The 15,085-nt window shown below is 40.7% G+C and overlaps 1 protein-coding gene across 1 annotated transcript; it reads right to left on the bottom strand.

Moving 5' to 3' along the window:
• Positions 1-11,880: 11,880 nt before the first annotated feature.
• Positions 11,881-14,160, bottom strand: LOC121220323 (uncharacterized). Its single transcript, XM_041099997.1, has one exon. The coding sequence runs from the start codon at positions 14,158-14,160 to the stop codon at positions 11,881-11,883; it is 2,280 nt and encodes a 759-aa protein (XP_040955931.1).
• Positions 14,161-15,085: the final 925 nt, after the last annotated feature.

The following is a 15,085-nucleotide window of genomic DNA, read 5'->3' as shown; positions in this document are numbered from 1 at the left end:
TAAAGTCTGACACTCGTGTCGATCCGGTGACGGTCTCGGGTTCGGGGTGTTACATTTGATTGGTATCAGAGCTATGGTTTAGTCGATTCTAGGACTACCGTAATGCGTTGGTCTAGCTATACATGCCATTTTATGTGATTATTTGATAGTGTGGTGATTTCTGACAATTGTAATGTGTTTATTTATAGTAATGGATCCGATCCCGACCGAGCGGTAGCTGATGATCTTGAGAGTGTAGCGCCTGCTCCCGCACAAGGGACAGCGCCGGCGGACTCTCAACCTAATGCTAGTAACCCGAATGATGAAGCTAGACAAGCTTTCTATAGCGTGATGAATGATTGGTTCAACCAATACATTCGAACTAATACGGCTGTTCCACAACCTCCATTCCCGACAAATACCACCCCCGCACCTTCAATACCTCCGGTAACTGACCAAATAAGGTCAAAAAAGCCCCCAGTTGACAGAATCCGAAAACATGGGGCACTGATTTAAGCTAGGATAGCGCGATGCGAGCAGCTGATTTTGGTGGACACACTATCGGGTACTCGATGAGCTTCTTGTACCCATGAATGCTAAGTTCTATCTCTTGCTACGCGATTCTGCCTACTATTGTGAGTATCTGACTTCTGTTGTGCCCGAGAGCAAGTAATTGGAGTTTTTCCAAACTGAGTTTCGGAAAAGTATATCAGTCAGAGATTTGTTGATCAAAAATGGAAGGAATTTCTTGAGCTTAAGCAAGGTTCTATGTCAGTTACTGATTACGAGCGAATATTTGTTAGACTTAGTAGATACGCTCGGGAATGTGTTTCGTCCGAGGCTATCATGTGTAAACGCTTCGAGGATGGGCTGAATGAAGATATAAAAATGTTCGTTGGCATTCTAGAAATACGAGAGTTCATAGTACTTGTCGAGTGAGCTTGTAAAGCCGAAGAGCTTAGAAAAGAAAAACAAAAAGTTGATGTGGGAACTGGAGAGTTTCGTAAAAGATCCTCGGGAAAGTCTCTTCAACAGGCATCGAAGAAATTTTGAGATGATTTGGGCCAGTCTAGAGGCACTTCGGGCCTTTTTAGACGAGATCGTGATCGACCCCCTGTGGGTACACGAGGCACTTCGGTCGCCAGTGTTGGGAATGAACGTCGAGACAGAACGAAATGTCGATATTGCGGTAAATGGCATTCGGGGAGTTGTAGATTCCCTGACCGCTCCTGTTACAAGTGCGGATCAGTTGACCACTTCATTAAAGATTGCCCGAGGTTGTCTGAACAGAATGTAAATCAGAGTGGGAAACCGGGTGCTACCACTGGTCGAGGTAGACCATCTGGAAATACGGGCAATGCTAGTGGTGGTCAGAGAGGATCTAGAGATGCTACGACCAGATCCGAGGCTCGTGCGCCTGCTAGAGCTTATGCTATACGTGCCCGCGAGGATGCTTCTTCGCCTGATGTTATTACCGGTACTTTTACTCTCTTTGATACTAATGTAATTGCTTTGATTGACCCCGGTTCTACTCATTCTTACATATGTGAAACCTTAGCATCCAGTAAGACTTTACCTATTGAGTCTACTGAGTTCGTAATTCGGGTGTCAAATCCCTTGGGTCGTTACGTGCTTGTCGACAAAGTGTGTAAGGAATGTCCCCTAGTAATTCGAGGTTCCTGTTTTCCGGCGGACTTGATGCTTTTGCCATTTGATGAATTTGATGTTATTCTTGGTTTGGATTGGCTGACCGCGCATGATGCAGTTGTGAACTGCAAAAGCAAGACTATTGATTTGTGGTGCGCAAATAACGAGATAATCCGAGTTGAGTCTACGGACTTAAAGGGGTTGTCAGCTGTAATATCCTCAATGTTGGCCCAGAAATATGTAAGAAATGGGTGCGAAGCATACCTTGCGTATGTACTTGATGACAAAGAATTAGAAAAGAAACCCGAATCTGTGCCGGTGGTTTGTGAATACCCGGATGTTTTTCCTAAAGAATTACCGGGTTTACCACCTGTTCGGGAGATAGAGTTTGGTATTGAGCTTGTACCTGGGACTACGCCGATTTCGATAGCTCCGTATCACATGGCACCAACCGAGTTAAAAGAGTTGAAAGCTCAGTTGCAAGAATTGACGGATAGAGGTTTGCTCGACCAAGTTTCTCACCTTGGGGTGCACCAGTATTGTTCGTGAAAAAGAAGGACGGAACCATGAGGTTGTGCATTGACTATCGTCAACTGAATAAAGTGACGATAAAGAATAAATATCCGTTACCACGTATTGATGATTTGTTTGATCAACTAAAAGGAGCCTCAGTGTTCTCAAAAATAGATTTGAGATCGGGCTATTATCAGTTGCGAATTCGAGATTCGAACATACCCAAAACTGCCTTCAGAACGAGATATGGTCACTACGAATTCTTAGTGATGCCGTTTGGGCTCACTAATGCCCCTGCGGTATTTATGGATTTGATGAATCGGATCTTCAGACCATATTTGGATCGGTTCGTAGTTGTGTTCATTGATGACATCTTGGTCTATTCAAGAGATGAGACCGAACATGCTGAGCACCTGAGACTAGTGTTGCAAATTTTGCGGGATAAGCAGTTATATGCTATGTTCAGTAAGTGTGAGTTCTGGTTAAGAGAGGTTAGCTTCTTGGGTCATGTGGTATCCGCATCGGGTATTCGAGTTGACCCGAACAAAATTTCAGCCATACTTAACTGGATACCTCCGAGAAATATTACTGAGGTTCGGAGCTTTTTGGGACTCGCCGGTTATTACCGACGATTTGTCAAAGGTTTCTCGATGATAGCCACACCAATGACGAAGCTACTTCAAAAGGATGTTAAGTTCGAATGGACGGAGAAATGTCAGAAAAGTTTCGATCAACTGAAAACTTATTTGACTGAAGCTCCAATTTTAGTGCAACCCGAATCAGGGAAAGAGTTTGTCATTTATAGTGACGCATCCCTACTTAGGTTGGGTTGCGTATTGATGCAAGAAGGTCGAGTGGTGGCCTATGCGTCGAGACAATTAAAGCCACATGAGAAAAATTATCCGACCCATGATCTTGAACTAGCTGCCATCGTATTTGCTTTAAAAATATGGCGACATTACTTATTTGGTGAAAAGTGCCATGTATTTTCGGATCACAAAAGTCTCAAATATTTGATGACTCAAAGAGACTTAAATCTGCGACAAAGACGTTGGCTTGAGTTGTTGAAAGATTACGAGCTTGTCATTGATTACCACCCGGGAAAGGCTAATGTGGTTGCGGACGCCTTAAGCCGGAAATCATTGTTTGCTTTACGAGCGATGAATGTGCACTTGTCTGTTCTACCCGACAATGTGTTAGTAGCTGAATTAAAAGCCAAACCATTATTGATTCATCAAATTCGTGAAGCCCAGAAAGTTGATGATGAATTGGTTGCAAAACGGGCTGAGTGTGTTCCGAACAAGGAATCGGAGTTTCAAATTATGATGATGATTGTTTGAGGTTCAGAAGTCGTTTGTGTGTTCCAAGGAATTCGGAACTCATTTCGATGATTCTGAACGAAGCCCATTGTAGCCGAATGTCAATTCACTCGGGGAGTACGAAAATGTACAACGATTTGAAACGTCGGTTTTGGTGGCATGGTATGAAACGAGACATCTCCGACTTTGTTTCGAGATGTTTAATATGTCAACAAGTGAAAGTAGAACATCAAGTGCCTTCAGGATTACTTCAGCCGATCATGATACCCGAGTGGAAATGGGATCGAGTCACAATGGACTTTGTGTCCGGACTGCCATTGTCAGCAAGTAAGAAAGATGCGATTTGGGTTGTTGTCGATAGACTGACTAAGTCGACTCACTTTATCCCCGTGCGTACGGATTTTTCATTGGATAAACTAGCTGAATTGTACGTTTCTCAGATTGTGAGATTACACAGGGTACCTATTTCTATCGTGTCGGATAGAGATCCGAGATTCACCTCACGATTTTGGAGGAAATTGCAAGAAGCTTTGGGTACCAAGCTGCATTTTAGCACTGCTTTTCACCCCCAAACCGATGGTCAATCTAAGCGGATAATTCAGATACTTGAGGATATGTTGAGATGTTGCATCCTCGAGTTCAGTAGTTCATGGGAACGGTATTTACCTTTGATTGAATTCGCTTACAATAATAGTTTTCAATCAAGTATTAAGATGGCACCTTACGAGGCTTTGTACGGTCGTAAATGCCGTACACCATTGTTTTGGACCGAGCTCGGTGAAAGTAAAATTTTCGGAGTTGATTTGATTAAAGATGCCGAACAGAAAGTAAAGGTAATCCGTGAAAGTCTGAAAGCAGCCACAGATCGTCAAAAATCGTATGCGGATTTGAAACGAAAAGACATTGAATATCAGGTGGGAGATAAAGTGTTTCTTAAAGTTTCGCCTTGGAAAAAGGTACTCAGATTTGGCCGTAAGGGCAAGTTGAGCCCGAGATTCATTGGGCCGTACGAAATCTCCGAACGAGTTGGTCCGGTTGCGTATAGATTGATTTTGCCCCCTGAACTTGAAAAGATTCACGATGTCTTTCATGTTTCGATGCTTCGACGCTATAGATCTGATCCATCGCACATAATTAGCCCATCAGAGGTTGAAATTCAAGCCGATATGAGTTATGAAGAAGAACCGATGCGTATCCTAGCTCGTGAAGTGAAGGAGTTGCGAAACAAAAGGGTTCCGCTAGTAAAGGTGTTATGGCTCAAACACGGGATCGAGGAAGCTACTTGGGAAACCGAGAGCTCGATGAAAGAACGATACCCAAACTTATTTACCGGTAAGATTTTCGGGGACGAAAATTTCTTAAGCGGGGGAGAGTTGTGACAGCCCAAAATTGACCCTAGTCGAGAAGTGGTTTCGGGACCACTAAACCGAGTCACTGAAATGTTCAAATGTGATATTTATGGTCTAGAATATGTAATTATGAATGTGTGAAAATTTCAAGCTTCGATTTAGTCGATTGCATGTGAGTTTTAGTAAATAGGACTTATGTGAGAAAATTTTGAAATGTGATAGGTCAAAGCATAAGAACCTATTAGTGCATGTTGAAAAAGGGGGGACTTGCATGTCAATTTCCCCCCTCTATTAGTAGTGGCCGGGCATGACAAGCATGGTAGACCAAGTGTGATGGGCAAGAACATGTCATAAACATGTTGAGTTAGTGTTTCATGGGAAGTATGATAAAATAAGGAGCATGGGCATAAAATAATGAAAGGGAATATGATGAAAACAAAAAAAAATGTGTGGTTGTTTCCCCCCCCCATTGCCGTGAGTTAAAGAAAAGAAAAGAAAAATTTTGTTCATCCTTTTTCATCTTCTTTTGGCCGAAAATTCTAAGGAAGGAGGAAGGAGTTCTTGCTTCATGTTTGGTTTGGAAGAGGATTAGGAGGAGGTTTGGCCATACTTGTATCTAGATCAAGGTATGTTTGAGGTTGTGCCATGAGATTCATGCATGTTTTTTTTAGTTGCTAGCTTGAGTTCTAATTAGCCCATGGTTGAAATCTTTGCTATGTCATGGGGATGATATTCGGCCTAGGTGGATTTTGTATTAATGCCATTGCATGCTAAATATAAAGCTTGTTAATGATGCATGTGATGGTGGATTGATGATTCTTGAATCTTCTTTTTAGCATTTTTGAGTGAGCACATATGTGCATTGGTTGCTAGATGGAGAAGAATCGGCTAGCAAGTTGTGTGCTAAGGCCGAATATAATTTTTGTATATTAATGAGTAATGCATGTGTTAAATTGATGGAAAGGGAGAGGATGCTTTACTAGTGTATATATGTGTGTATTAGCCAAGTTTTTAACTTGAAACAAAATGGTGTTTAGTCAATACAAGTGACCATACTTGTAGAATGTATTAAGTGTTGAAATCGGCCCCAACATAGACATGCATATTCGGCCATAGGAAGGAGATTGGTGTTGCATGTATTCGGTCAGAGGCAAGCATATCGATGCTTTTGTCTTGGCTTAGAAAATTCGGCCAAGGGGGAAAATTAGCCAAAATGTTGAGTTTGATTCATGATTCCGTACATATGTGACTTTAATGTCTAATGTCTAAATATGGGCTAAGTGCCTTGTGTTCCTCTTTTCGATGCTCAAATGATTAAATCAATTTATTTGTTTAATTAAGCTCAAGAGCAAAGGGGAACTAAATCCGATAAAGGGAAGGAAAAAGTGGTCGAATAGCTATCGGAATCGTTCGACAACATCCGAGGTAAGTTCTTGAGTAAAAGAGCTTAAATTATGATTTGATTAGATCATGTTTTATGCAAATCAAAATCATGCTCTTTGTGTGTGGCTATTGAGCCGAAATTGCAAGAATGATAAGTGTCTTGTGTTCGAGTTTTGCTAACGAAAATGAAATACGAATGTGCCATGATTTATTGTTAAATGTGCATGGTTATTTGAATGATGTCCGGGCTAAGTCCCGAAGGCTTTGTGCTAAGTGACCATATCCGGACTAAGATCCGAAGGCAATTGTGCGAGATACTAATTCCGGGCTAAGCCCGAAGGCATTTCTGCGAGTTACTAAATCCGGGTTAAGTCCCGAAGGCATTTGTGCGAGTTACTATAACCGGGCTATGTCCCGAAGGCATTTGAACGAGTAGCTATATCCGGTTAAATTCCGAAGGTACGTGATTTGGGAATGAATGATCTTGCTGTAAAAATTTCAGTTAATACGCTTGAAACATCCCAACATTGAGGTATGTTTCGTATGTGCTTTGAATTAGTTGAGCCCTTACAAATAAGTATTCGCTCAGTTGATAAATGAGCTACCGGCCTTTGGCTAAGTTGATCTTTGTGTATGAATAAAAGGGTTGGTAATGTGAAGTAAGTATGATATTGAAAAATTGTGCATATGAAATTATCCGTTTAGCTACATGAATGCTATACTTTTGTTGTGCTGGAATCCCTTGCTCAAAACTTACTAAGCATAAATTGCTTACTCCGTCTCCTTGATTCTCTGTTTTATAGATTTTGGTTCTCCAGCTATCGGACTCGGGATTTTGAAGTCGAAGTCGCCCACACTATCAAAGCCCCCCCTTTTGGTACAATTTTGGTTGAACTTCGAAATGGCATGTATAGGACTACCCTTTTTGTTGGGGGTCATGGACCCTTTGGACTTGTATAATTTTGGATAGCCATGCGAAAATGGCTTATATATGTTTGAGTATAATGTTATAATCATTTGGTATGGATATGGTTATTGAGAGGTGTGGATATGCTTAACAAGGATTGGCCATGGGAATGGTTAATCACTATCATAAATTGTGCTATTTATGCTAAAAGGGCTAGTTGAATCATGGAAACTATGAAATAGGTAAAGTCTACCTTAAAGGCAGATGCTGACAGCAGCAGTGATGTAGATTTGGAAAATCACTAAAAATAGTAGGAATGGAATTAAATAGTGAATAAATTATGTAAACGAACCTTGATGAATCTATTTTCATAGGAAAGTAACGAAACGATCATATGGATAGTATGTTAAGAGATATTCAGGTTCTCGTAAGACAGGGCCAGAACGGTTTCTGGATTCCCTGTTCCGACTTTGGAAATTCATTATAAATTAACCAGAGATAATTTGGAGTCATACCATATATTTATAGATTCCTCTTTGAGTCTAGTTTCTATAGAAACAAACGACATCAGTATTGAAGCCCTGTACAGGGAGATATCCAAGTCGTAATGCGCAAAGGTCAGTGTAGTCAATCCCTGTAACATGGGAGATTTTGACTAATAAACTGTACTAATTGGCACAACAAAAAATTCTAGAAAAAAATATGTAGATGTTCATATGAGTCTAGTTTCGGGGAAAATTTACGGAACTGGATTCCGAGTTTCTGAACTCAAGATATGATTTTTTTAGCGACTAGTACGCAGATTGGCAGTGTCTGGAAATTTTTTTTATAAGTGGTTTAAAGTCTGTTAACACCTCGTGTTCGACTCCGGTGACGGTCTCGGGTTCGGGGTGTTACATTGTCAATGCCCCCAAGAAATCGCCCATCCTTTTATTGTTGACTTTAGTGAAGCAAGATCATCATATGCCCTAATTTGACCATGTTTGAGCCACCCTTTTCGAGTTTTCAACTCGAACTCCCTTTGGTCTGAAGGTACCCTTTTAGGGTTTTCACCTTGCCTCTCCTTTTTTTTTTGCGAAAATCAGAGCGCCCTTTGCGGGTTTTCACTTTGATTCCTCCTTTCCTTCAAGTGAAATATCTCTTAACCGAGTCTGAATTTACAGAATTCAAAAGATTTTTGCCATCCATTTCACTCAAAATCAAAGTGCCTCCAGAAAAAGCGTTTTTCACAACATAAGGTCCTTCCCAGTTTGGCATCCATTTCCCTCTGAAATCCTTTTGTAAAGGGAGGATCTTTTTCAAAACCAAATCCCCTTCATGAAATTCTCTGGGACGAACCTTCTTATTATAAGCTCGCATCATTCGCTTCTGATACATTTGGCCATGACGAATGGCTTTTAATCTTTTCACTTCAATCAGGTTCAGTTGATCATACCAAGATTGGATCCACTCGGCTTCATCTAATTTTAACTCGGCCAATACCCGGAGAGAAGGAATTTTGACCTCAATGGGTAACACTGCCTCCATTCCATAAACCAACGAAAAATGTGTTGCCCCAGTAGAAATCCTGATAGATGTTCGGTAAGCAAGAAGAGCGAAGGGTAACTTCTCATGCTAATCTTTGTAAGTTTCAGCCATTTTTGCCACGATTTTCTTGATATTTTTTTTCACCGCTTCCACTGCGCCATTCATCTTTGGGCGATACGGTGATGAATTATGGTGTCTAATGTTGAACTGATTGCAGACTTCTGCTATTTACTATTATTCAGATTCAGCGCATTGTCAGATATGATTCTTTCAGGTATTCCATATCGACATATGATCTCCTTCTTCAAAAACTTGCTGACTACTGACTTCGTGACATTGGCATATGACGCCGCCTTTACCCACTTAGTGAAGTAGTCAATAACCACAAAAATGAAATGATGTCCATTAGAAGCCTTTGGTTATATTGGTCCAATGACGTCCATACCCCACATGGAAAAAGGCCATGGATAAGTCATGACCTGAAGAGGAGAATGAGGCGCATGCATTTTATCCCTAGAAATTTGGCATTTATGACATTTCTTGGCATGATTGATGCAATTTCCTTCCATGGTGGACCAGTAATACCCAAATCTCATAATCTGTCTAGCCATGGTGAATCCATTAGCGTGTGTTCCACAAACACCCTCATGGACTTCTAAAATTTCCTTAGCCTCTACAGCGTCCACGAATCTCAATAGTACTCGATCCTTTCCCCTTTTGTATAAGATCTCCCCATCTAAGACATAATCAATAGCTAGCCTCCTCAATGCCCTCTTATCATTCTTCGTTGCCTGATCAGGATATTCGCGATTCTTCACATATTGCAATATATCCTGGTACCAGGGAGGATTATCATTCTCCGCCTCCTCAATGCTGTAACAGTGGGCTGGGATCTCATAAATACTAATTTGAATAGGCTTCATGTCCTCTAACTAATTCACTTTTATCATGGAAGCTAAAGTAGCAAGAGCATCAGCCATCTGATTTTCTTCTCGTGGGAGATAACAGAAGGTAATGTTATCAAACTCTTCGATCAATCCCAAAACTAATCTCCGGTAACGGATCAATTTAGGATCCCTCGTCTCCCATTCCCCTCTTAGCTAGTATATTACCAATGCTGAGTCTTCGTACACCTCTAATGTCTTGATTTTCCATTCTATGGCTGCCCGTATACCCATGATGCAAGCTTCATACTCAGCCATGTTATTGGTGCAATCAAAGTCTAATTTACTGGTGAAAGGATGATAATCTCCATCCGGAGACACCAAGACTGCCCCAATCCCATTGCCTAATGCATTCAATGCTCCGTCAAAGTTTAATCTCCAAGAATGATTCTCTTGGGGATCCCCTTCAGCATTTGCCACATACATCAAATCTTCATTTGGGAAATCCAAGTCTAGAGGCTCATAATCTTCCAGGGCCATGCTAGCCAAGAAATCTGCTATCGCACTTCCCTTGATGGCCTTTTGACTTACGTATACGATATCAAACTCAGAGAGCAAGATTTGCCATCTAGCCATTCTTCCATTCAATGCTGTTGACTCCATCATATACTTCAAAGGGTCTAATTTTGAAATTAGCCAAGTCGTATGATAAAGTAAGTATTGCCTCAACCTCTTGGTTGTCCAAATCAAGGCGCAACACAATTTTTAAATAGGCGAATATCTCATCTCACAATCAGTGAATTTCTTACTGAGATAGTAAATTGCCTTTTCCTTTTTTCCAGTCGTATCATGTTGACCCAGCACGAATCCCATGGAGTTATTGAACACCGTTAAATACAAAATCAAGGGTCTATCTGGGCTGGGTGGTGACAGAATTGGGGTATTGGATAAGTACTACTTTATCTTTTCAAAGGCTTTCTGACATTCTTCATTCCAGACATCAGGATTATGTTTCTTCAAAAGGCGAAATATGGGATCACATTTTTCGGTCAACTGTGAAATGAACCGAGCAATGTAATTCAATCTTCCTAAGAAACCTCGAACTTCTTTCTAGGTACATGGTGGCGATAAATCTCGAATTGCCTTGACTTTGTCTGGATCAACCTCAATTCCTTTTTCACTAACTATAAAGCCCAACAATTTTCCTGACGTGGCTTCGAAAGTGCACTTTGTCGAGTTAAGCTTGAGTTGAAACTTCCTTAATCTTAAGACCAATCTTCCCAAGACCTGCACATGTTCCTCTTCTGTTCTGGATTTGGCAATCATATCATCAACATACACCTCGATTTCTCTGTGCATCATGTCATGGAACAAGGCTACCATGGCTCTCTGATATGTTGCTCCCGCGTTCTTTAATCCAAATGGCATCACCTTATAGCAAAACATTCCCCATAAAGTAATGAACATAGTCTTTCCCATATCATCTGGATGCATTTTTATCTGATTATATCCTGAGAGCCCATCCATAAAAGAAAACAATGAAAATCCTGTCGTATTATCCACCAGAGTATCAACATGTGGTAATGGGAAGTTGTCCTTTGGGCTTGCTTTGTTCAAATCCCTGTAATCGACGCACATTCGTACTTTTCCATATTTTTTAGGGACTGGGACGATATTGGCTACCCACTCAGAATATTTGACCTCCTGTAAAAACCAGCATCAAACTGTTTCTTAACCTCCTCTTTTATTTTGAGCACAATATCAGGCCTCATTCTTCTGAGCTTTTGTTGTACTGGTTTGCAATCCTCTTTTATGGGTAAGCGATGCACTACAATGTCAGCACTCAATCCAGGCATATCCTGGTATGACCATGCGAAGACATCTTTGAATTCATGGAGTAATTCAATGAGGTCTCGTCTTGTCTTTGCGAGAATTTCAGTTCCAATTTTCACCTCCTTCCCTTCTTCCAAGCTCACAACTTCTACTGACTCTTTGTGAGGTAGGATTTGCTTTTCCTCTTGTTCCACCATCCTCAACAATTCCAAAGATAAACCACCCTCTTCATCACTTTCAAAGTCGCGCGATCCCTCTAAACACACATTTCGTTCAAAAGGGCACTCTGAGCTGTAGCAGTGTCATTCACGTCATTGATACACAGAGACCTATTATGGTTAGAAAAGAATGTATGAATTTATGTACAATTATTTATGTAATGAAAGAATATATTTAGGCGTATGGGAAGAATGAAAGAATATTTACTCGAAACAATTGCAAAAATGTATTTTATTCAAATAATGATTTTTAAACATAAGCCTATTTCAGAAAAGAATTCTTGTTATTTCTAGGCTAAAACAACAAGTTTGTTCTGAATATTACTCTGAGACAGTTCTAGAGGCTTTAGGTATTTCTTTCGCAGTCCAATTGTCTAGAACACTCCCAGGCTCATAAGGACGAATGTCTAGCCAACTTCTTTCTTCATTCCCAAGCTCATGAATGGCATTAATGTGCATTTTTCCCAACGTCTCCTTGATGCTTTCCTCAACCGATTTCCTTCTCTCCTGATGAATAATTCCTCCAGATACGAAAGTTTTGGTTATGTGGGGAATTATCATTGGCTCCCACTTAGCTTCATTCCCATTCAGACGCGCCCTTCTTTTTTCCTGTCTTTTTTCTATCTCCTTTTTTATTTGTCCTCTATCCGGCTTGTATCCTAAGCCAAAATGATCTTGCTTTTCTTTTAGCATCGGAACCTCAGTCCTCCCTTGAAGATATCTCCCCAACCCTCTTCTGGGTAAAGCTCCTTTTCCTACCAACAATTGTAAACCCATCTCTGTGGTTTTGGATAATTTTGGAGCCAAAATTTTGCTCCCTTCAAGAAAAAATGCCGCATTTACAAACTCCAAAGATCGAAATGAGCATTCAACTGACTCGTCATTGGTCTCCACGTACGACGTCTCATTGGATGCAGCTGCTATTATATCCTCTTCGGCTTTTATTGTCACTAGCCGACCATCTGACACTAACTTCAACATCTGATGTAATGATGACGGTACTGCCCCTGCGGAATGTATCCATGGGCTTCCTAATAAGCAATTATAGGAAGGTTTGATGTCCATCACAATAAAATCTACCTCATAAACTGTTGGACCGATCAGTAAGGGTACCTCAATTCTTCCCATGACCTTCCTTTCTGTACCGTCAAATGCCCTCACTACATTTTGACAAGTTTTCATGTGCGAACTGTCTATGGGTAGCCTGTTAAGTGTGAATAACGGCAATACGTTCAAAGCTGATCCATTGTCAATTAGTACTCCTGGAAAAATACGCCCCTTGCATCGTGCAGTGATATGCAAAGCTTTGGAAGATCCCATGCCCCCAAAAGGTATTTCATCATCATTGAAAAATATGAAATTATCAGCACTGATATTATTGACCAACAGATCTAGCTTACTGACAGAAATATCCTTGGACACATAGGTCTCATTTAGCATCTTCATCAACGTACTTCGATGTATTTCTGAATTCAAGAGTAAGAACAATATAGATATGCAGGCCGGTTGTTTATGCAACTGCTCAACGACATTATACTCACTATGCTTTAAAAATTTGAGGAATTCCATAGCTTTTTCCTCCTTCACTGGCTCAAATATATTCCCTTTTTGCTCCCCTAGTGTAGCCTCTTTCATAGATTCTAGATTGGCACTCACACACTGGCTCCTTGCAGTCTCTTTTCCTGGGACAGTCGTATTGCACTCATAGTTCCATGGGACCTTCTTACTGTCTTGGTAAGGAAAGGTTGCAGGCTTCTTTATTATGATCCTTGGCATTGCTGGTGCTCTCACCTCATCCTTCTTGGGTCGTGAGATAATGACCACAGGCTGCACTATTCTTGGAACCTTCGAAGCCTCTGATGTGCAAATGCTCCCCTCCTCCTTAACTTCTTCATAAAATTCCATCTCCTTGTTATCCATCAGGTCTTGAACCAAGGCTCTGAATTCTACATATTCTTGGATTTTATGTCCCTCCTCGTGATGGAACTCACAGTAATTTTCCACCCTTTTGAAGCATTTCTCTGAACGCGGGATGATCAATCCCCTTTTCACCATATTTTTCCAGACCCACCTCAAAGGAATTTTCACCTCTGATATGTCTTCCTTTATCTTTCTACTCATGCTCCCACCTATCATGTTCACTCCATTATGATCAGGTAACAGATTTTCTGTATTGGGTGAATCATCCAATTTTACCACGCCCAAGCTTATAAGTCTTTCCTCCAGCCATTTATACTTTTCCTCAAGCTGTTTTGATAATTCATCATTCATTTTTTCCTTTCCAGCCGTCTCATCAAAATCAGGAATAGCAGGATTAACAAAATTGGCACCGGGGTTAGAGTCTGATCCCATCTGGAAATTCATTTGCGTTGCAGCGTCACCCGGGGGATTAATGGTAACAAAGGACCTACGCGGGTACATCTCAACTTGTTGAGGTGTAAAGTCCAGAGGATAGACAAGTCCCTCATTGTCTCCTTCTTCAATATTGAGCACAGAACCCTTTCCTATATCAGTTCTTTTTTTGAACCACTGAGTTAACTGAGCCATCATACTCCCTTGAGACTCCATCATTTTGTCTACCATCTTTTGCTGCTCATTCATTTGCTTTTGAAGCAGCTACTGCATTTCCTTTTGGGTTTGTTCTAATCTTTCCATTCTTTGATCCATATCCTTGGTTTTTGATCGAGTACCGTAGTGGTGCTTGGTAGGTTGGTTGGTTTCCAGATTAGTTGAGGAGTGATTTAGATTAATTAGAATCCCTTAATGTATTTATTAACGCTTATGAAACAATGCAATGCATGAAATGAATGCATAAAAGGCGTCAATTTTGATTCAATTCCATATAAGAAAACTTTACTAGACATTAAATTCCTTTACATAAAGTGAATTACAAACAAGACTTGGCCCTAGTACCCCGAACTCTAATCTTTCTAAGTAACAAAGCTAATTCTTGCCCCCGATCCGATTCTAATTCATACTTCACACTCAGCGTGTCAGCCCGTACTGCTAAAGTCTGTATATGGTCAGCTACTTCTCGAATCTGAACCACAGGTTCCTCGATAAGATGATCTCTGCTTCTAACTTGACTCTGAAAATGGTGAAGTTGTTCATTATTACGACTTTCATTTGCTTTCAAGTGCTTGATCTGAATCTCGCAATTTTGCAGCACCGTTTCTAGCTCTTCGATTCTTTTCTTCATTTCATCAATCTTGCTTAAGCTTGCTTTTAACTCTATCGTAGAGTTTCGGCTTCGATACTGACGAAGAGATCTTTCCAATACAATCACCCTATCCTTTAACTCACCCTTTTCCTTCTAGCTTTCTGACAAACTCTTTTCTAAGGCCTCATTTCGCCTTTGCATCTCTTGAAATCTCTGTTCCCACTTATCGGCCTTGTCCTTTTCTTCTTGGATTTCTACCCGCCACTGTTCTGACATTTTTCCCAGCCCAACAGTTCTTATTGACAAACGCAACTTTTTATAATTTGTCTTTAGACTGCCCAGTTCCTCATCAGCCTTGTTTTTCTC

Source organism: Gossypium hirsutum, chromosome D08, assembly GCF_007990345.1.
Source record: "Gossypium hirsutum isolate 1008001.06 chromosome D08, Gossypium_hirsutum_v2.1, whole genome shotgun sequence".
In the NCBI taxonomy this organism is placed as follows: Eukaryota; Viridiplantae; Streptophyta; class Magnoliopsida; order Malvales; family Malvaceae; genus Gossypium; species Gossypium hirsutum.
Note: the sequence above shows the minus strand (reverse complement) of the source record. Positions and strands in the feature narration are given on the sequence as shown.

Bases quoted from the DNA above. Each gene is read 5' to 3' on its own strand.
- LOC121220323 (XM_041099997.1), bottom strand. From the start codon at position 14,160: ATGAATGAGCAGCAAAAGATGGTAGACAAAATGATGGAGTCTCAAGGG.